This window comes from Cygnus olor, chromosome 20 (assembly GCF_009769625.2).
Source record: "Cygnus olor isolate bCygOlo1 chromosome 20, bCygOlo1.pri.v2, whole genome shotgun sequence".
Lineage (NCBI taxonomy): Eukaryota > Metazoa > Chordata > Aves > Anseriformes > Anatidae > Cygnus > Cygnus olor.
In genome coordinates this window covers 479,703-502,403 of record NC_049188.1, presented here as the reverse complement: position 1 = coordinate 502,403, position 22,701 = coordinate 479,703, and the positions used below count along the sequence as shown (strand labels likewise).

Sequence of the window (22,701 nt, the reverse complement as noted above, 5' to 3'; positions counted from 1 at the left end):
GGTGATCCGCTGGGGGTGGTGCGCGGGGGCTCCACGTCACCGGGCTGTGCATCTGAACGCCCGTTAAAGCCCTCCAGGGATGGTGACTGAACCACCTCCCTGGGCAGCCCACCCCAACGCCTAACAACCCTTTCGGTAAAGAAGTTCTTCCTAATATCCAACCTAAACCTCCCCTGGAGCAACTTTAGCCCATTCCCCCTCGTCCTGTCACCAGGCACGTGGGAGAACAGACCAACCCCCACCTCGCTACAGCCTCCTTTAAGGTACCTGTAGAGAGCGATAAGGTCGCCCCTGAGCCTCGTCTTCTCCAGGCTGAACAACCCCAGCTCCCTCAGCCGCTCCTCGTAAGACTTGTTCTCCAGACCCCTCACCAGCTTCGTTGCCCTTCTCTGGACTCACTGGAGCACCTCCGTGTCCTTGTAGCGAGGGGCCCAAAACTGAACACAGCACTCGAGGTGCGGCCTCACCAGAGCCGAGCACAGGGGGACAATCACTTCCCTAGCCCTGCTGGCCACGCTGGTCCTTATACAAACCTCAGGGTTTAACGTGGGATGTGGCACTACGCAGAGGAAGGCTCTTGGTGACAAACGACACGGCACGTGTTTCTAGGAGGTGCTCTTCCGAAGGGCTGGTTCAGTCCCTGCGTGGCTTTTAGTTCTTGTGAGCGTTCAGCTATGCAATTTCCTGGCTTACTGCTTTCTTCTTTTTGCATAATTCTTGCTTTCTCTCTAGTTTAGGGAACTTGACAGGCAGTGCTCAGATCTTCCACACATTGGTCATCCACAGTGTTTGTCAAACTTCTTCTTTCTGAGGTCTTATCATAGAAACCTCATGCTGGGTGGTTTTTTGGGTTTTGTTTTTCGGGTTTTGGTGTTTGTTTTTTTTTGAAAGTGACTTTTCTTTACAAAGGTTCATCCATTTTTTCAAATGGCTTTCAAAATGTAGATTTTACCAGGTTTCCACGTGCACGCAGGCTCATTCCATCCTTGCCTCCAAACCTGCAGGTCCCATGGCAGCAAGAGCAATATCTTGGGCTAAAAGAGCCCCCACAGATAGAAAGCATGTCAAAATAGGCTTCCAGCGAGCCTGGATGACACCTAATTGGGTTTGGCACTACCCGTTTTCTGTGGTCGAAGAGTCAGCTTGGGAAAAAGAGCACCATATGAAGCTCTCGTGGTGGGATGCTCCTGTGGTGGTCATCACATTGCACAGTGGCTCTGCCCTGTTGATGTCCATTGGCTTGGGGATATGTCGAAATAACTTTCCTGGTGGTCCCTTTTCTTCATGTGTGCTTGGTAAAGTGTCTCAGTTTTGCTGGTGTTGCAAATGTGGGAAACATGAGGACACAGCAACGCGTGGTGTCTCTGATGTGCTGCTGCTGTGTGCTGGCCCTGGCTGGCTCCCTGCTGGGTGGGAGCCGCTCCGCGAGCCCCGGAGACGTGGCTGCCTGGCTTTGGCACCTGCCTGACAGCTCCCCTTTTCTTTTGCCGTCATTGCTGGTTGTTTTAATGGGAAGCTGAGTAACAGGGATGCCAGATCCTGCACTCGTGCTGTCCTGCCAGTGCATGGCCGTATGGGGTGCACTGCTGCCATGGCTGTTGCAACAGCTTTCTCCCTTTTGTCAGTGTTTCCCTTGCTGTGATTCAGTGCTGCTCACTGCTTCAACCTCAGTAGAATAAATCTTTGGACAGAGCAAAGCCGTCTGAGCAAGGAGAAAAACCACCAGAAGTGAAAATTCTACCATATGTTGAGATATATGCTTGTATTTCACGTGGCTGCTAACCTAGTGTGATGTTCGCATCCTCTGCAAATTCTCCTTTCCGTACTGAGTTTCTGAAGCTAAGACCTGCTCACTTAGGTGGGTGCATTGGGATCTTCTCTGCTTGGACTTCCTTTCGCTTCTCCCTGCGCCTGTCCCCTGTGGACGTTTCTGTGCCTTGATGGGGCTGTCTCATTCTGCATGGACACAATGTGCTGGTTTGGCAGAGACAAGATGTTCAGCACTTGGATGAGCCAAGATCTTGAGAGCAGAAATGGTGTCAGAAGGAAGAAGGATTTCTGTGGGGTAGGGAGCATGCGCACAGACAGCACTAAGTGCAGAGCATCACGGCAGGACACAGAAACCTCCTGGTGCTGCTGCTGCTCACCAGCTGCCCCGGCACTTCCCAGAGCCGTTGGCTTTGTCTAGACGTGCCGAGCCTCCTCTGCCCCCATCCCCTCCAAAGGATGGCCGCTGAGATGCCAGCACAGTGCTGTCACCTGTGATGTGCCATATGCTGGCTGGTGCGCTGCTGTTGTCCACTGTAGCTTCACAGCTTGCCTGTGGGGTCTTCTGATGACAGCAGGGGGACCCGGGAGCCCCTCCATGCTGGCAGTGCTGGGAGCTCCAGGAGCATCCCTGGCACTGCTGGTAAGGACGATCATCATCCAGAAACCTGAATGTATGGGAAAGTTTCCTTCCTCACCCAGAGCAATTCTGGCTCCCTGCCTTTAGGGTCCTGCACCAGCCCCTTTCAGCTTTTGGGAAACCAAATGCTGGAGAGGGGCAAATGTGCTCAGAAAGGGGTAATGGGGGAAGTTTCCTTTGTGGGCGTAAGTGCCCAGAGCAGCAGCGAGAAGCAGCTTGCTGGGCTTTGGTGATGTTCCTGTCCTGTTATAAAGCTCTCCCTCTGGGTTACAGCCAGGCTGGGGACAAGGCTGGTGTCATGGTTTCCATTGCTCCTTAAGGCTTGAGCAGAGATGTATTATATTAAATGCGCTGGGAGCATACCTGGATGGTGTCGGGCATTGTGGAGGGGACGGAATTTTTGTGCTCATCCCCAGAGCCAGGTCCCCTCAGGTTTGTCTCAGGAGATGTGGCATAGCCGTGTGCCGCGTCCATTGCCCATCACATGTCCTTGGGCATTCGTCCACTGCGGTTTGTCCTGACAGTGGCCAAGTGCTGGGAGAAGACACTTCTTGTTTAAAACTCTTCCAGGAAATCTAAAAAGCTTGCACTTTATCTTCTCTGCAAGTTTTTTCTAAGCAGGGCACCCAATAGCAAAGAGAAACATGGATTGTTGATTGCCCGCTGCATCCACCTTCTCTTCCTTGTTTGCAGCTATAGCTGGGTCCTTAGAACCACATGTTGGTGCAGGACCACCAAAAATAACAATTTACAACTAAGAAATTCCCCTGGGAAGTCATTTGTGCAGCTGCAGGTGATCATTGAGCTGTCTTCACTGCTGCTTGTACCCTCCAAGGTAACTAGCATGGTGCAGAGGGGTGCAAAACTGTCAGCTCATGCTCCCTGGGGTCTCCGTGTGTTCAGGCGATTGCCTGCTCGCGGACCCTCTTATTCCTCCTTTGCGTGACCCAAGAGGTTCGGTTCCATCCTGAGAGCTCTGCACTGGTGCTGGTTCCCGCGGGTACAAGCACTGCTGTTGTTGCCTTCTGCAGCGCGACGCCACCCCACTGCCCCGAACCAGCACCAAAACCAGCTCGTTATCCTGCGGTGGCTTCCAACCATTCTGCTGCTGAAAAGCCCAAAACACAACACTGCAGGCTGCAAGGGCCAGTTTCGTTTCGGGTCGAGGGCAGTGGGGTTATTTCATCCTGCTGGCAGGGGAGCTGCCGGAGGCTTGTGGCCCAGTGCAGGTGGGAGGCAGCTCCTGCAGCGTCCCCGCTTTTGGCCGTGCCACTGCAGGGAACGCCGCGTCCCTTCCCCACCCACGGTGACCGGGACGTGGCTCAGTGCAGCTTGCCGTCGCGGAGGAAATGCCATTTTGCTTCTGACATCTTCACTTTTAGAAAACAATTTTTGTGGTTCGGATGCTGCAGCCACTGGCAGTTTTGCCAAGAACTTCAGTTCTTGCACAGGAAATGAGGCTCCTTTCAAAAGCACCAGAGTGTTGCTATATATATAGCCTCTCTGAACAGATATTTAAAGAAACATATTGACACTGGCAAGAACAGGAAAAAATAGCTCCTGTCTGTGGAGAGTGAGGGGTGAAGCCAGCTGAGCCCATCCTGGGGGAGTTGGTGATACAGGGGATTAATTCTCTGCTCTTTCATCTCCAGGAAAAAATGACCTCTTGTGCTTTGTCCCAAGTGTTCCCCAATGCTCTTGGTGTATTTTATTTTAATAGGAATTAGAGGTGCTTGGGAGTGAATACAGCTTCAGCAGCAAAGAAATGAGTCATCTCGGCTCTTTTCAGCGAGTCTCGCTTAGAAACTTATTTCCATCCCCACAGCTTCATCTGTGTGAAAGAAAATAGTTTGTCTTTTACCAGATTAGCTGTATGAGAGAGTATGAGCCGTATGCTTTCTCTTTAATGAAAGCTGAGATTTAAACAAAAAAAAAAAGGCGGGGGGGGAGAAATAACTGAGGTTTTTCTGTGATCCTGGGTTCAAGAAGTGGCTGGGCCCCAGGACAGTAAATAGGTTTGGCACAGAAGGTGGGGACACCTGCTGCCAGGTTGCTTCAGGTGGGAACGTGACATTTATGGACCAGCTGGCGACTAGCATGGGGGCTTGCCCCAGAACGCACTAAGGGCTGCACAGGAGGACGGGGCTGGGGGACACCACAGCCATGACAAGCCTGATCCCCAGCTCAGCACCTGCTGTCCCCTCGGCCGGCAGTGGCAGCAACCCTGAGCCCAGAAAACCAAGGGAAGGATGGGGACAGTGGTTAACGGCGAGGCAGCGGGTGCCGGGCACGAGGAGGTGCCAGGTCTGCGGCACAGGGCTGGGTTCCTGCTGCTCAGGGCTGCAGGTGCTTGGGGAAACACCTCAGGGCAGAGCAGGGGCACGGGGCTGAAGCTGCTGCTCCTGTCTTGCCATGTTCATTGCTCATCCACAGTTTTGCAGCTCATTGTCTTCTCTGCCTGGCTGACAGCTGGAAAGAAACATTTTTAAATGTACGCAGGACAAAATAGTTTGGGTTCTTATATTTGTAATCATCTGGCTTCAAATGCTTCAAAGGGGAAGAAAACTGCGTGCTAAAATCAGCACCAGCCTTTGCGCGAGGCCGAGGCTCCAGAGACCCTGGCTTCGCAAGCACAGATGTGTTTGAGCCAGAACCTGTCTGGATCTGTGACTCAGAGAAAGCAAGAATAGGGCTTAAGCCAGATGTTGCTGCATCTTTGCAAGCTTATTCTTATGCAAATCTGACAGTTTACCTTAAAACATATTTTTTTATATTAAAAAATTATTTTTTTACTTAAGAGCGTTGATAATTACAGATACCAGCATACAGTGAGCAACATTTGGAGGACAGGTGAGGACAGCCCCAGGTACCCCAGACTGTGTTGGCAGGTGCTTTGCCAGCAGCCTGCAGGTGTGCAGGGCCATGCCTACGTACCCAGCGTTTACTGGGTGCAGAGAATTGGCTTAAACCACACGAATTCAACCAAGCAGTCAGGATCCCGCTGCTGCCGAGATGGCAACCAGAGCAACGCAGCAGTGCGAGAAGTGGAAGAAAGACTGGATTCTGGTCCTGATCCCTGCCACAGGCTCACCTGATTTATTTTGCACACTCACCAAAGAGGAAAGCTTCCTGGGGACAGACTGTTCGAAGGGGACATGCGATGAGCAGCACAGCCGGTATTTTAGTCCGGATGTGCGAGTCCCCGGCTGCTGCTGGATGCATTGTACATTGTTTGCTGTTCCAGGCTAATCAGGGTGGGAGGTAAATTACCCCTGGTCTGCATGCAGAAGGTGAAGTTACAGGCTCAAAACTGCATGCAGACATCTAATATTTTATTTATATTTACTAATATTTTACTTTAGCACGCACAGCTTCCTTGTGTAACCACAGAATTTCAGCCCCTCCATTGTCAGGGCACTTCTGCAGCACGAAGGCTGTGGGGCAGCCGTGGCCAGGGCTGTACCATCAGGCCAGGCTGAGCCTCGTGCCAGGCTGCACACCCGGCTCATGGCTTCCGGCAGCACCTTCAGGCCAGCAGAGGGGAGATCCCAGGTGTTCCCTGTCCCCACCATGGGCTTCAAGGTGAGCATGTCCATCAGCTGTGTCTGTGCCACCCGTGGGGCTTGGCACATGCTTGCTGAACCCTTTCCTGCTGTGCCTTGAGCCAGGCATGCTGCTTTGGTGCTGGGACAGGCAGGCATCATTGCATTCTCTGTTCCCATCAAAGCAAACAGCATCAGCATGGTAGCTACAAAAGCACTCCTTTTTTCTCAGCAGCTACTGTGAAATCACATAGCTCCAGCACTCAGTAAGCTTTGTGCAGCTCATAGTGAGGTTACCAGCCTTTTTTCATAGCTTGGTCATGAAACTCAGGCTGCCAGGTTGACTCGAGTTGCCCAGCTCTTCCATCCTTCGTCTTGCAAGACTCTATTTCTTTGCTGTTACCAAACTAACAAAACAGATTACCAAAGCTGTCATTACTTTATCCTGGGACTTTCATAATTTTGCTGCCTTTGGTATAGTCTGACTGGTACCCAGCTTTATGTAACTACTATTAATCCCAATTTAACAGCATTGCTCTGTGCTCTTCCCAGATGGACCAGACTTGTGTGGTTATCGGTCCCACAGCACCAGATGCCATAGGCCTGGGGGAGTCTGTTCCTTGGGGTCCTGCAGTTTTTATCCCCTGGCTCTTGCTTTGCCAAGTGTCCCAGCTCCTCCTGTACGGGCACAGACCCCTGCGCCCCCAACAGCGCTATTCTTCCAGCAGCTGGGCTGCTGAAGACGGCACATTAAATATTTACCATGCAGAGAAGAGGCAAGTTGCAGTAAACAAAGGGACTCATTGGGAGAAGAGGCTTTTCTCATCAGGGCCAGGCTGGAGACTTGCTATTTATTGTTAACATTTGTCTCTTTTCTTCTATGCAAGCAGCCCAGGGCTCTCTAGAAAGTGTATGGCAATGCTTTTTATTTTAATTAGCAGATGCTGGCTGGAAAATAGTGTTTTCCAGTCATTATTTTTACATGGAAGCAAGCAAGAATACAGGGTTTCGTAAGTGTAAATAGTGTTGCAAGGTGCTCGTGGCATGACACAGGGGCACGCTGCTGCAGGAAGCCACGAATTGTCCCTCTTCCACCTGACAGCCCAGAAAATCACAGAACCATGGAACATCCTGAGTTGGAAGGGATCCCTGAAGATCATCAAGTCCAACACCTGGCTCCACGCAGGGCAACCTGAAAGTTAAACCACATATCTAGGAGCAGGGTCCCAGCACTTGTTGAACACCGACAGCCGTGAGCACGCTTCCCCGGGGACGTGCTGCAGTGCCCGAGCGCCCTCTGAGCCCCACGGCACCAGCGCTGAGGCCGGGCCCCCAATGCCACCCTGCGCGCTGCCCATCCTGGGGGACACGTCTGGGGCTGGCAGCTCCACTTGGCTCTGACCTCTGAGCGCAGAAGGCACTTTGTGCATTTGGGGCGAGCGCCGCTCAGGGCAGCAGCCATAGGAAGGAGTCACAAAGAGCCTTTTGCACCTTCTGGACAAGCCAGATGCATCCCTTGGGTTTCTGGCCTGCTGCCCACGAGGCTCCCGACTGATTCAGGCTGGGGCTCTGCACATCCTCTGTGATCCGCAGAATTGAACAGCAAATCACGCCCTGCTCGGGCGCTGGTAGCGCTCGGACGGCCGAGCGGGTGGGCAGCGGCCATGCCGGTGCTGGCCCTCACCCCAGCGGGTCCCTCAGCACCGCAGCTGTGGTCAACAGCACACTGAGCACACCGTCGCTAGGCCACTTCTCGTGGGCCGCTCACTCCAGCGGTACAGCCTTCAGAATTGCTCCCAACAACAGTCACGTTCCACCTCCGAATGATGAGTAAAGGCTTTTGAGGTTTTAAGGCAGCACTGAGGTGGAGGCAGAGGAAGTCCTTGATTTCTGTGTGGCCTGGGAAAATTTCTTCTGGTGGCATCGTTCCCAGTTTGTAACCTGGTGGAGATCCCGTGTTTTCCCAGCAAGGAATGCTTTGTTTACTTCACAAACGGGAATGAAATGTTCCTACAGTCAGCAAGGCCTGACTGCTTTTGTGGAGGTAAACACTTCTCTGGAGAGGGCAGAGGTAGGCGTTTCTGGGTTTGCTGAATTCTGTGGCCTCACTCTGTTACCCGGAGCTTGCATGGTTCATACTGCCCAGCTGGAAGTGTGGATCTGGTGTCAGGGTCAGCATTAACCCCTTTGGGAGAGAGCTCCAGTTTTCTCCCACACTGGGACAAGGTGCTCCTGGCTTCCTTTATCTGCTGGTGAGATGCTCTTGGCCTCAGCTGGATGACTCGCTCCCCACCGGCCCCGCGAGCTCGCCCTGCACTCTTCATGTGTGCTCTCCTCTTATTTGTCTTCCCAGAAATTGCAGTACCACTCAGGCACTTTTTATAGCTCAAAAAGAAGTGCCTTGAATTACTGAGTTGTAGGGAAGGCCAAATACACAGGGGAGGAGCCACAGCTAGAAATAGGGATAGTCTCTGCTTATGCATTCCAGTTTTATTTTTTTAATGGAGATGTCCAAGTTTGCTGCAAATGCCAAGCTGAGGAACACATCCTATGCTTGTTCCAGTCAGATCATGTCCTCTTTCTTCTTTGTCTTATTCCCAGCGCACTCAAACCAGCCGTGGGGCTGAGCTCCTGCAAGGTGTTAGGAGATTCCTTTCCTACATTACACTGACTGCAGTCATCCAGCAAAAGCTGGAAATGTCGAAGGAGGGGCTCTCACCCACGCCCTGATCTCCAGTAACCTCCAGATACGCTAACAGTTTGCCCAAACTCTCCCTGCTGAAGCACTGAATGTCTCCTGCCCCTGAGGTCACAAAAGAAATGTCAGAAGCATCAGAGCCACTGAGCCCAGCGAGGTCTGCTGGAGCCTTGGGTGTGGGGGAGCTGAGGCCCTTGGTCCCACCTGAGCTGTCACCTGGAGATGCAGAGGTTGGTACTGGCTGCGAGGGGACACAAGCAAATGAATGGGAGCAGAAAGAAGACGGTTCACTTAATGACATCTGGGTCTTTCATCCCCTTAAAATTACTTGTGATTTTGGCTGTGGCCAGGTGCACGGGTTGCAGTTGACACATTTGGAGGTGTGGGTTGGAGGGGACGGGGTGGTGCGACGCTGCTGCCTGCTGGGGATGGGGTGGACGCAGGAGGTGGGACAGCAGTACTCAGGCTCTGCTGCAGTGAATGTTCAGGAAATTGTGCAATATGGAACAAAGCCCCCCAAAGGGCAGCAGAGGCAGCTATGAGCCGAGCCCGCTAGGGCTCTGCTCCGCTCCTGCTGCTACAGGAGAGGAGCAGGTGCCTACAGTGGCATCTCGTTTTCTTTGTGAGAAAAATGCATTCAAGGTCAAATCTGAGACATTTTTTCTTTCTCATCAGCCATCACGTGGAAATGGCAATTAGCCAGCCTGTGTACATTACATCGTTCATGGTTTTAACCCTTTTCCCTCCCTTTCTGCTGCTGCAGGAACAATTATTCCCTATATCTCCAGCTTCTTTTCCCCTCAGCAGAAGGGAAAGGAGATTTTGCACACTGTGGTAATGTTAAGAACTGCTGATTCCTATCAGAGATTCAGAGGGGATGAAGTCTGCCAAGCTCCTCTCTTCTGATGATAAGTGAATTCTGAGTATCTGATCTTAGCACCTCCAAATGCCTGTTTCTTTCCAGCCTGTGAAGAGAAGCAGTGTGATTACAGCATCCTGCAAGCAGCCTGTGCAGCTATGGCTAGAGCTTACTCTTCTTATCCTGGGAATTTCCATCTTTTCCAGTCCTGCAGGATGAGGATGGTGCTCAGCTCCTCACACATGAGTACTGCAAGCAGTGGCTGCACCTCTGGGATGCTTGAGGCTGGCCTCAAGCAGGGGCCAGCATCCAAAAACGTGTGTAAAGTTCCAATTTCCTGAAGGCAGGAGGAAGGTTTTTCTCCACAGCAGCACTGGGTGCTGCTCCCCCGTGGTCCTGAGCCCGCACAGTGTGGTTGCTGCTGCTTTTGTGTCCCAGGGGCTGGCTGACACCCACCAGCTTCCACAAGAGCCCTTGTCGCCAGGCTGCAGTGGTCACCCGTCGGCAGAGCACGTCAGCAACATGCACCCAGCACCAGGTGGGCAGGGCGCTGCTGGCAGTGCTCAGGATGCTGTGATTCGCTTTTGAGAGCAGACGTCTCTCTCTCAGGTTATAACATCTGATCTGCTGAAACCCAAGGGGATGCACACGAGTGCATCCCCCAGCTCCATCCACTGCCTCTCTGCAAGTGGGAGGAGGCAGGGAGCGGGCTGGCGGCTGCGGCCCCTGGCCGCCCGCGCCCCGCACTGGTTGCTGCGAGCTTCTCCAGCACAGTGCTGGAACACACACAGACGGCTCCAGTGTGGGGACGTCTCCTGCTGCTGGAGAGGCTCCTTGCGTGGCTGCCTCTAACTTGGCTGTGTAAAGTCTGAGTGCCTCTAATCCATTTTCCATATCCTACTGGATGGCACAGGCATGTTTTCCACACCCAGAGCAGGGTTTTGCCTTCGCTGTTGCTCTCCAGCAGTGGTTGCGAGGCTGGCAGGAGCACCACAGTGCAATCCTTTGTTTTAGGGCTGGGCAAATAAAACGGATCGCTAGCGTGAGCTCCAGGCCAGCAGTGTTTGTTTTCAAAAATGAAAAATGAGTAAAAACTAATATTTAGATCTCAGGAAGGAACTTTGCAGCCTTTTGTGCCTGTGATTCCCCCGTTTCTAAGCTTCAGACAGGCAGCAGGACCACATGTGAAACACAGTTTCCTTCATACGCTGGGGTTTTTCCACCTCTGTGTTTGCTCAGATTTCATCCTGCTCCACCCTGCGTCCCCAGCGGACATGCCTCCTCTGGCACTGCATGCCTCTGTTTTCCAAACTTGTAGGAAACAAACATGCGCATCCTGGCCAGCCAGCGCAGACCACGCCGAGCGCTTGCAGGCAGGCAGGGCGCAGCTTTGCTGCAGGATGTTTGTGCTCCTCGCCTGAGCATCCCCAGAGCCACAGCGTATCTCCTGCAGCCTCGGCGGAGGCGGATTGAGCAGGGAGAGTGTGGCCCACTGTTACTTTTACAAGAGCTCAAGGAAAGCACACACTTAGGTACCAGAATGGGGCTGCTGTTTTATTCTCCAGCTATAAGTCCATCAGAAAATACCACTTTTTCCTTCTCTGCCCCATCCTTGAGCGTGCCTGCTCCACTGCATGGGGAGTGGACACTGGGAGAGAAGCCTACGCAGCTTAATTATGTTACTGAAAGGAATAACTATGCTAAAAAGGATGTGGTTGGAACAGCATTGGGAACGGTGCAGAGTGTGGCCAGGTTGGGCCAGCATGGTCCCTGCACCCTGGGAGGGGATCTTGGTGTCACCTTGGGCTTGGGACAATTCCCCATCTCAGAGGGGTGCCTAGGGCTGGGCTTCGGGTACTGCACTGGTCCCTTAACCAAGCTGGACACTCCTTGGGAGATCCCCAGGGACCCACCAAGCTGCACTGCCCGCAGAGCTCGGTTCTGCAGCCCTCGGTTGCCCGTAGGCATAGCTCCTATGGAAGCACCAGACCTTCCAACAAAAGAGGTTTGGAGCCTGGGAACGAGTTGTTTCCTTGCTGGGCAGGGGTGCAGCGCTCAGCTCCAGGGGGGCTCCTGTGGTGGGTCAGCACACCAAGCAGCGATGCCATCCAGAGGGACCTGGACAGGCTCAAGAGGTGGGCCCATGTGAATGTCGTTAAGTTCAACAAGGCCAAGTGCAAGGCCTTACACCTGGGTGGGGGCAATCCCAAGCACAAAAACAGGCTGGGCAGAGATTGGAAGGAGAGCGGCCTTGAGGAGAAGGACCTGTGGTACTGGTGGATAAAAAAAATCAACGTGAGCCAGCAATGTGCACCTGCAGCCCAGAAAGCCAACTGCATCCTGGGCTGCTTCAAAAGAAGTGTGGTCAGCAGGGCAAGGGTGGTTGATGCATGCCTCACCTCCGTCTGGTGGCCACCAGTGTGTCCAAACCCACTAGGATAAGCCCCTGCCTGTGGTTGCCAGCCGGGACCTGGCTCACGCTTTCCTCCCAGCCCCCTCACCCATGCTCTTTTGTCTGTCCCCACCATGGCATGTCCTCCTCCAGCCATCCCCAGCTGTAGATGTGGAGATATTCAGCATCCATGTCATCAGTGTGCCTGGGAGCTTGGAGTTAGACATGTTCACTTGGAAGGGACCCACAGACACCACCACAAACACTGCTCGACCACCTCAGGCCTGACCAACAGTTACAGCATATTACTGAGGGCGTTAGCCAAATGTCTCTTGAACACTGACAGGCATGGGGTGGCAACCACCTCGCTAGGAAGCATGTGCCAGCATTTGACCGCCCTCACGGTAAAGACATTTTCCCCAATATCTAGTCTGAAAGCAGTTCCCTGGAGGACAGGGAGGTGGCAGAGGTCTCCGTGACTGCATTGTGAGCAGGAGAGCTGGAAGCACGCTGCTCTGCTGGAAGAAGTGGAAAACCCCCAAGGGCACACAGAGAGAGGGTTAGGGTCTGCGGTCTCCGCACGCTTTATTCAGACCTCTCGGTGCAGCCATGCACACCGCATGGGCAGCGCGCCCAGCTCGAGGGGAATTTACTCGCAGCTGGAAACTTCCCTGGGGCTGTGAACAGAACACGCTGTCTGTGTCCTACCAGCACTTCTACCACTGCCCGTCCATCAGAAGCTGGCTCGGCTGCTGGTGTGGCCTGGCACCATCCAGCCCCGGGGGCCCAGCAGCTGTGGGCACAATTGCTGCGGCTTCTCCCAACCCCATGCACCAGGAGGTTTTGTTTCAGAGCTGGTTCCCCATTTGTTACACAGGTGTGCCAAAGCTGTCAGCATTTGGGGACTGCAGGAACTGTGAGAGCTGTGGGCATCTGTCATGTCACAAATCTGTGAGCCTCCACTCAGCCACCTTTTCACCTGGCTTTTGGTTTTGTGTGGAAATAAAGTTGTGGAGAAGACAGGAAGTTCCTGCACTGTAAGGCGAGGGTGATGGGGTCCTGGCTGGGCCTTCGGCTGAAGCCCCTTGCACAAGGCACCACAGCCAGATCTCCATCCAAGGGAGAAGCACAAGGAGATAACCAAACGATTCCTCCCGTGGGCCACCTCAGGGATCACCCAAGGCAGAGGTTTGAGGGAGGTGAAAGGGAGGGGGCTCACTGCTCTGCAAAAGGGAGAACAGCACCGAGTGCAGCCCCATCCTGGAGCTCCGAGCACCAGCCTTGCAGCTGGGACGTGTCACCTCCCACAAAGCCACCGAGGAATTCAGGAGATGCTGGACAGTGCTGGCAGCAACTCGGCCAGGATGCAACGTCTGGCCCCATGAATATTTCCAGATACATGGTGAGGACAAGCAAAGCAGGGACATGGATCTCCAGGTTTGACGTTGCCTGGTGTTAGCCGCAGGACAGGTGCCTAACAGCCACTGCTTGGAGAGGGATGAACAGCCTGTCCGGGGTGATGGCTCTCCCCTCTGGGGATGTGAGAGATGCTGGCACTGCTCCCCAAGCACAGACTGGAGGTATTTTGGCAGTGCTTCCTCTGCAGCCTTGGGTGCTCCCCAGGCACCAGCCTTGCTGCCCGTGGCTCCCTGTAAATGAAGCCAGTGCCTCTGAGGCAGAACTTAAGGGCTTCGAAAGGAAATTGATGGGATTTATCAAGTTGTTTCCTGAATAATTTATGGCGATGATCCAATTATGGAGGGGCTGCAAAGTGAAGAAGTGAGAACAAAGTAGGGGCCTTTGATTTCTGCCTGGGAGCATTTATCTGAGCAGACCCCGGGGCACACAGGGGAGCAGGTGATGGAGAAGCACCCAGTGATGGAGCACCCGGCTGTGCTGCCCACGTTGTGAGCTGCCTGATGGGGGCAGCAGCATGAGAGCAGTGAGCGCAGCGCTGATGTTTTGGTAGCACATTTATGATCTTTGCTAACCCTGCTTCCTTTTCTGGGCGTTGTGCTTATCTTGGTAGCATCAGCGTTGTGCTTACAACAAGGAAGCAAATAACTCAGGCGATGCATTGTACAGAGCAGGCTGTACGTGTGTGAAGGAAGACAGCCTCTGCTGGAGTCAAGAGGGGTTTCCGGATAACCCGCACATACACATGGGGACTTGGGGGACATAGAAGGCGTCTGCAAGTGAGAAGCAAGTGGTCATGTACGTATTTGCTGAGGTTAAGCGTGAGGTTTTAAATCCCTCTTCCACAATTCAGTTACAACCCTGTTATTGCTGCTACTACACGCTGTCCTTTTGGATCAAGCACTTAAGCTGGTGCCTGCCCTTTGCAAGGGTCCGTAACCATTCACCCCAGCTGAGGAATGGGACTTTCTTCTGCTCCGGTCCTGCAGATTCAGGTGCCAGGATCTGCCATCACCTTGCAGCACTGGCAGCGGGGGCAGCATGTGGGGCAGGTGCTGCTTATTCTGCCAGTCTCTTTCCCTTGTGCATTTTTAATCCCATTGTCTTGGGCTGGCCCCATCTGCAGGCACTGTCTGGCCAATGTTACTCGAAGCTCATGCGGTGGCTGTAACATGAGCGGGTATAGATTGAACAGACAGCTAAAAATAACAAACAATCGATAACAGTAGCACAAACTGTGGCTGTATTTAATTTTTGAAGAAAAGCTGTATATCGACAGCACAACAAAGCTGCTTCCCACAAGCCAATTACAAGAGTAATGCATCTGGGCTCCCTTCCTGCGCCAGGTGCAGGGCTGGCAGCACAGCATTTCTGCACGCTGGGAGCATGTGGTGTCTCGTCTGTCCAGGGAGGCTTGGTGCATCTGGGGCCTCTATCAGAGCCCAGTGCTGGGCTGGCCTCTTGCTGGAGCCTGGGCTGCCTGCTCCCACAGCTGCCCGCCCCCTGCCCCACGAGCATCCATGCACTGCGAGCCCTGGACTCGTGCCCACCTGCAGCTGATCTGCTTTTCCTCCTCACTTTCACATGCATGGGAAACTGCAGCATTAGAAAGATTTTTAAATTGCATTGAGGTTTTTAAGTACTGCACTGAATAGGATATTTTCCTAAATCAAGATTTGCAAAGGTATTTGGGCAATAATTGTCCAGGGAGATTTTCAGGAGCATTGGAGCACCCAAACAGCTTTGAAATCCAACCTAAAGTGCAGATTTGGTACCAAAAAAGCAGCTGGTTCACCTCAGATCGTAACCCTTTCAGGCATATATTCTTACATCACGGGTGTTAATGGGTGTAGGGTTTCTTGCAGGTTGCTCATTGCAGGGTCCTATCTGGAAGTCAGAGGTGTGAGGTCAGAGAGCATACATGCCTGCAAGCTGCAGCAGATCCTGTGGATCACCGAGCCTGCCCCTACCCCTACAGGGGTCCTGTGCAGGAGAGTCAGTGCTCACCCAGGAGACTGTTGAGAGGTCAAGGCCATGCATATAGGCAGCTGCCGACTGCAGGACAGGTGTCACTGCTACCTGGGAGAGGGTGGGAGGATTTGCACTTGGTACAAGCATGTGAGGTTGTTCTGCATTACAAAGATCAGATCTCCCAGTTCAGGGAGAAAAAAATGATAAAGCCACAAACAGCAATAGTGAGGTGGGTTTTTCCTCCAAGTGGAAGTATTACAAATACACCCAGTGGCTGGCATTCACATCCTTCTCTGAAAAAGCACAACACAGCCAATGCTCCTGGCACAGCCAGAGGTGCCCACCCAGCTCCACAGGCCAGAAACGAAACCCAGCGCAGCAGATCCTCGACCGGCACGTCCCTTTGATAGGGGCTGTGGCGCAGAGCTGTGCAAGATCAGGAGAGGTGCTGAGAACAGCCAAAGCCTGTGAAACAGAAAGCAAATAGTTTCATATGTGCTCGGTGTCTGTCTCCTGAACCTGCTGCTCTGCGTTATGCAGAGAGCTTGGGAAAGCCCTTCCCAGCTCCTGGAGACCCCATGCTGCTGGTGCTCCAGCAGGGTCCTGGTGTCCCCCTAAGTGGGCAGGGCTGGTTTGTTTTGAGCTGCGAGAGCTGCCTTGGGGTGGTTGGTTTGAACTGCTCCAGCAGGCTGATGCAGCTGGAAAAGATTGCATCCCCTGAGGAGAAATAATTGAGGAGACAACTCCCAGCACAGTGATGAAATGTGCTGCCCTGGCACACAGGAGCAGCCTCCGTGCAAGTACAGCTCCAGCCCTTCCCAAGCAGAAGCAGATGAGCCCCCAGCAGCATAGGTCAGCCTTGCACCCCTGGGATGACAAAGGGGACACCTGCGAATTCTCTGTGGGGAAGAATGTTGTGGAAAATCCTGCCACGAATGCACTATGAGTCCAAGCTGTGGGTGCTCAGCTCTGGCTTGGTTCTCTTCTCTCTGGGCAGACTTGGGAAACAGAGAAAGATCAAGAGGGAGCAACTGATATTATTAGTCATCGAGGAGGGAGGAGGCTGCAACGGAAGATGGTTTAAAAGGCTTCAGAGTATTTTTAGACCTGGTAAAATGAACAATGGGGGGAGGAAGAGACAAGAACTTTTGGAGACATGAATGGTTCATGCCACAGAGAGGACCTGGCTTCCGCTTCATCTCACCTCAGAGCATGAGCTCAGACAGAGATTTGCTCAAATAGAAGTAAGAAATGTAAAACCAATAAAATAAAATGACTTGTAGATCATTACTCAACTAACCTTTGTCAAACTGTCTGTAATGACAAAAAGCTGCATTTGCCAAGACATTTTATGCCTAACTCCCTTCATCTCTGTGGGAGTCAGCTGCTGAAATAAATTTTAAAGCTGCTCCCAAAGCCTCCCTCCAGCTCAGGGCAGAGGACAGGTGCCTCTCCTCCCTCCTTGCCCACAGCGCTCTCAGCTGCGCTGCACCTCTCAGCCAAGCACTTGGGGGGGCCCTGAAGGAGCCGCAGGAGGCTGGAGGCTGGGGGTGGTTCCCAGGCCTAGCCGAGGGTCTCTAGGCTCAGCACAGTGGAGGCTGAACACAGCTGGGGAGAAGGGGGCTCCGTGCCCAGAGGGGGCACCGGGGCGGAGGGATAGAGCAGGGGCTGCCTCCCGCACGCAGCACAGCCTGGCCTCCCCTGCTGCTGAGGGGGAATGTCGCACCATACCCGCAGCTCCCAGAGCTGGGGGAGGCAGGGTCGAGGCTGTGCATAACCCAGTGCTGCAGGCATTATTGCTTGTGATGCCCTGCTGGCTTTTGTCCCTCAACGTATGACCTCCCGGCACCTGCCCCAGTACCCCTCTAGAGCCATGTTCGTTTGCCAATGACCAGAGTGCATCGGCCAAAAAAGGCTGCTGGGGAGGCTGTCTAAGGCCGGTCTTCCTGCAGCCCTTCCCAAATTGCTGGGAAGTGAGGCAGTTCTGGAGGGGAAAGGTGCTGGATGCTGAGCAGTCTGCACATACACCTGCAGCACAGACGAGAGCCTGGCAGATCGAAGCACAGAGGTTGCTAAAAGCATGAGCCCTGCTCTCCAGGGCTGGAGCAGACATTGATTCAGCTGTGCCCAGCACTACTGGCAGGGTGGGAGAGGCTTCGAGGTTGTGTGCTCCACCTGGCTGATAAACCTGCACCCCTGTCACTGTCCAGAGCTCTGCACGTGTGTGTGCAAACCGGCAGAGATTTGGAGCAAGCTCACTTAGCATTGCACAGTCTTAGGTGGATTTGGGCCATCCCTCATGCAAGTTGAGTATGAAACTGCTTTGTATGTATAGCACTTCAGGGAAACCATGCTGAAAGCGGAGCTCCTGCTCTTGCAGCTGCAAAAAGCAGCAGATTCAGTGCTTCGACATCCTTATGTGAGCCACTGGGAACAGCTGTCCCAGCCGCAGCGAGCACCGTGTAGGGCAGGAGCAGCTCGCCCTGGAGCTCCTGCTCGGCAGGGGATCCGCAGCAGGGAACTTGCGTGGGCTCAGATGAGCCCAGAAAGGAAGCAACTTGCACCCTGGGCCACTTCTCTGAAGTATCACCCCTGTGGCAGGGCGATTTGTCCTCACAGATCATGCCAGGGCTCAGCGCTACATGGCCATCTCCCTCCCTGATTCATGCTTTGGGAGTGCAGCTTCCTTGGCCAGTGGGGAACTTTATTTTCTCTCTGTTCTGGAGACTCTTCTGAAGTTGCCTCTAAATTATTTTTCAGAGTTTTTTCTATAGCTGCCTTGGCTCTGATGTTTGCCCTTTAGCCAAAGAGCTTTGTCAGAGCCCTCCTTGCTGGGAAGCTCCAGGCCTGGAGCACTCCCTGTCCACCAATGGCTCCGCAGTCCTCGCTCTGCACTGGCCCACAGCTGGGGCACGAGCCAGACACTGACCTGTCTCTAGCAGCTCTAGCAGCTCTTCAGGCCTCTGTACAAGAACTCCTCTAACGGCAATAACCGTGCAGCATCCAAGGCAGATGCTCCCCCAGGGCCTGATCCCACATTGTGCTGCTGGGTCCCTGCCTCCTTCTCTCTGTGCTGGCTCTAGATTAAAGTGTTAATTCTGAAAGCCAAGGTTAAGGACGATGAGCTGACTGGGTTTGCTACAAAGTGCTGCCCTGCAGGAGGGCATGGTGGGATGAAGGGGGTCTTGGAGCCCAAAGCCAGCCGCGGGAGGTGAAACAGCAAGCATGCAGCATGGGGAGTGCATGGGCATTGCAGGGTGTCACCAATGTATCTGCTAAAGAGGGAATCCTACAAATTATTTTAAAAGCTGTACATTTCTGATGCAGGTGGCATAGTGGGAAAATTCACATCTGTCCTATGCATGTTGTGGTGGGGGGCAGGACTGGGTTTTGCTCCCAAGGATGTGAGCGGTTCTCTTTGTTTTCCACTTTACCTTTGGGTTTGCTCTTGCACACATGCCCGCAGGTCTCCATGTGTTCAAATGAGACATCAAAACCCCAGGCAAGTGCTAATTGCAGGGCTGGAACCTCTTGGTGCTCTGCATCCATAGGGGGCTGTGTGATGGACCTAGGACAGCAAGCCATGCAGTGCTGATGCCGTCCAGTTCAGAGCAATGGTAAATCCAGCTGATGCTGGATTAATTAATTCCCGGATCCCACTGACCCGGGGGAAGATCAGGCTGCGGATGCCACAGAGCAGGGCTGCGTGGTGAGGACCAATGCTCACGTCTTCTGTGCTGGAGGCATTTCCAGGAGAGAGGCTGCAGTGGATGGAGCAGGTTTCTTGCATCCTGGCCGGTGGGTGTCCGTTCCTGTTTTGCAGAGCAGGCTGCAGTGCGAGCATGGGCTGAGGTTGTCCCCAATGGCTGGGATCACCTTGCAGGCTGGTGGATATCTTCAGGTCTTCCTCCGCATGGGCCTGGACTGGTTCCCAGCAGATTGCTGGTGACACATACCTCCGGAGGAGGGCTTGCTCTAAAATAGGACTGTGCATGAAGTGCAGCAAAGCAGCCAGGTGTGTCACAGCGTTTGGGGCTGGAAAGATGACAGTCGGTTTTCAGCTGTAATGTCTGTACTCAAGTTACCAAGATTTCCTTGGGGCAGATAATGAGCTTTATCCCATATCCCATAACCAGCTGGATGTTGCTGACCAAGGGGCTTTGCAGCAAGGAGGGAGCAAACCCAGCTCCCTTTCTCGAGTCACAGCACTCGATTCTGGTTTTGCCTCCCTTGCTGCGGTAGGTACTATGTCTGCCACCGCCGGCACCGCAGGGGCCCGATTCACCCTTCCTGCCATAGGCCTACTGTGCAGATGTGCTCAGAGCCCCCTCATGCCTGGCGTGATGGGGACAGGTGCCCGCGATGGGGACTGGTGCCCACACCCAGCGCGCTGCCTCGTGCATACCCATGGGCTGGGACGAGGAGCAGGGAGCAGACCACCTGCTCCCATAGGAACCAGGCCTCACAGTTCATTTAAAGTGGGAAATTGCTCTTTTGGCCTTTTCTTCACATTGCCACGGCTCTACAGTGTGAGGGCAGTGGGCGAAAGCTGCATGTGGATAAGGTGTAAAATTTGGCTATAGGTTGGAATCAGTCAGTCCAGCAAAAGGAGGAGGTGCATAGCTGCAGTGAAGCAGTGCATCTGTGCGTCTGTCCCACGTAGAAATCGCAGTGGAGACTTTGACAGCCACCAGAGGGAAAACACTACCCGGTCTTGGCTTCAAAAGCATCCCCCATGGCTGGGGCTTGCTTGGTGGCTTGGGTCAGCGCGGTCTGGGTGCTCCTAGGGCCCGAGGGGTGGCTCTCAGTCCCCACAGGTCCCTGCAGAGTGCAGGGGACGTGGGATCCTGTGATCTTAAGAGCAGCCAAGTCACCATCCATTAACAAGGGGCTGTGCCATGACTAGACTAAAGTAATCCGGGAGGATTATTGAGTTAGTCCAGGGCTAGCATCACAGAACATTTTTTTGCTTGAGGCCATGAAGCTTCTTCTCTGCCTTCTGCAGAGGGTTAGCTGTGTTTCAGTGCCGCGATGCTTTTCCTCCTACCTGCTTTGGATTTGCTTTTAGGGAATGTAAAGAATGATTGTAGAATTGTTTGGGTTTCTTTTATACCTCCCATTTGAAGATGCTAAAGAGCGTCTCAAACACTGGTCGCAGCTGTGAACAGCAAAGATACTGACCTGCTGTTGTGTTCCCTCCTGCCTGGGCATTTCCCTGTCCCACAGCGAAGGGGGATTCCCTGGGCCATGGCCAGGTGATGCCAGCCAGCACACTGTGCCTCCCCGAGGACGGGGAGCACCACGCTCTCTGTACCAGCCCGATTGCTTTTTTTTGTTGCGGGAGAGATCACAGCCCATGGGCTCTTGTCCCAGAGAGAGCACGCCCAGGTCACCTGCAGGACCACCGGGTGTAGGATCCCCAGCAGCGCCCCGGGGGGCACGGAGATGGGGCAGGGGATGGGGCGGTGGGGCGGTGGGGCAGAGGATGGGGCGGTGCCCTCCCATACCCCCCCCCCCCAGGCGCTCCTGGCTGCCCCAAAGCCCGCAGCTCCGGGGTGCAGCCCGGCACCCACGAAGCCCCCCCCCGCCACCAGCCCGGGGCCGCCTTTGTTGTCCAGCGCGGGGGCGAGCGCGCCCCTGCCGGCCCTCCCATCCCCCGCCCCCACCCCGCGGGGCTCCGCCGTGGCTCGCGGGAGCGCGCCGCGTGCGGGTGCGCGCTTCCCCCCCCCCCCCAGCTCCTCCGCGGAGCCTCCCGCGCCCCCGCCCCGCTCCCGCCCCGCGCCGCCGCCGTGGGAGCCGCGGAGCCGCCGCGGCCGGGAGCGGGGAGCGGGGAGCGGGGCCCGTCCCCGCCGATCGGGCTCTGGCGAGCCGGCCTCGGCCCGGCTGGAGCGGCCATGGAGGCGGGCAAAATGGTGAGTGCATCCTCCCCCTCCTCCTCCTCCTCCTCCTCCTCCTCCTCCTCCTCCTCCTCCTCCTCCGGGGCCCCCAGCAGCGGTGCGGCGCTCCGAGGGCTGCGGAGGGTGGGGACCGGTGGTCCCAGGGGAGCGGGGCAGGGCTCCGGGGGGAAGCTGCTGGAGCCGGGATTGAGGGCTTGCTCCCCCCCGAGGCGGGAGCTTGGCAAGTTTCAGCTGTTCGCGAGACCCCCAGCAACCCGAATTTTGGTGTTTTCTGCTGTGAAAGCAGGAAGGAACAGCCCGGTGTTACTGGACGTGTTGCAACGGGAACCGTGCTCCAGCTGTCGGGGATTCATCCCCGGCGGGAGGTGTCGTTGGGGTTAAGCTGATCCCTGCCGCAAGGCAGCTCCCCTGTGCCGGGGTGCGCTCCCACCCGCACGTCGCCTTGCACCCCGCATTTGGGTTAGCAGGGTACGGGCCATGCCCTGGGTGCTCAGGCTGCCACGCATGGCTAGCCGGGATGCACAAGGCCAGCCCCTGCTTGGTCACAAGGGATGGAGATGGGCTGGGGGAAGCAGGGCATGAGGAGCCGTCCTGGCATGGAGGCATGGCCATCCCCTGCGCTGGTCACCTTGAGAGGGAGATTTTGCTTTTCACTATCCCCAGGTTGGGAGCAGCAAGGATGGGGGCACAGGTGCTCCGGCAGAGCGGGGCTGGGGACAGGATGAGGTGGCAGGGGCGCAGCAGCAGGGAGTCAGCAGGGTCCTGGCTGTTCTTGGCTCCCGCACAGGATCCAGGTGTCCCCAAGGAACACCTGGACGTTTCTGGAGTAACCGGCACCAGCTTGCAGCCATCTGTCTGGGTGGTGGCTGTTCGTTTAACAAACTGACGTAGGGAAGAGGAATGCTCCCTTAATTTTCTCACGTCTGCCCACAGTGGCAAGGGACTCCTCATTCTGTTCAGAGGAGCTGCTGCTTTGCAGGAGGAGCTGCAAGGAAGGGTTTCCACAAGAGTGCCTGTTGCTGCCTTTGCAGCCTGGGGTTCGCCCAGCCAGGGACCATTCTGCTGGTGCTACCGCACCGCGGGCGTTCCTGCCAGGCAGGGCGACCCGCAGCTCTGCGGCTTGTGCTCACACAGTCCACGGCACAGCGCGTGGTGCCATCACCTCACCCCAGAGCACTTCAGGGTGCCTGTCACATGGGAGATAGCAGAGACTGCTGTACTCTGGGATGTGCTTTGCAGGCTGTCTTGCTGTTGAAGGGACTGGTTTCGTCCCGAAGACATCTCCATAAGATTTAACATTTCCCAAGCAAGTTTGGTCCTGGGATGGCTGCTGGTCACTATAACGCTCATCTGGAGATGAGCATGTGGCATTCTGGTTCTTCTCCCTGCATCCTCAGGCATCCTGTCTCTCTCCCATGATTCCTCCCATTATAAAAGTGTGTGAATATTGGTATTTGTCGGCAAGCAGAAGACTCCAGCTGGGGCCATTGGGAAAGTATCAGGCATATTTGAAGACAGT

At 54.6% G+C, this 22,701-nt stretch overlaps 1 protein-coding gene across 4 annotated transcripts in view; it reads left to right on the top strand.

Annotated features, from left to right (window-relative positions):
- HIP1 (huntingtin interacting protein 1) overlaps positions 1 to 22,701 on the top strand; it is a 50,950-nt gene that overhangs the window by 313 nt on the left and 27,936 nt on the right. Inside the window, exon 1 of one of the 4 annotated variants that reach the window (XM_040532854.1) lies at positions 21,042 to 21,197. The exons of 2 other annotated variants lie outside the window; for them this stretch is intronic. In XM_040532854.1, the coding sequence (XP_040388788.1) occupies positions 21,180 to 21,197 (18 nt within the window). In that variant the 5' untranslated portion in view covers positions 21,042 to 21,179. Of the gene's footprint in view, positions 1 to 21,041; positions 21,198 to 22,701 lie in introns of those variants that run through there. One more of the 4 variants, XM_040532856.1, reaches the window with a different exon arrangement.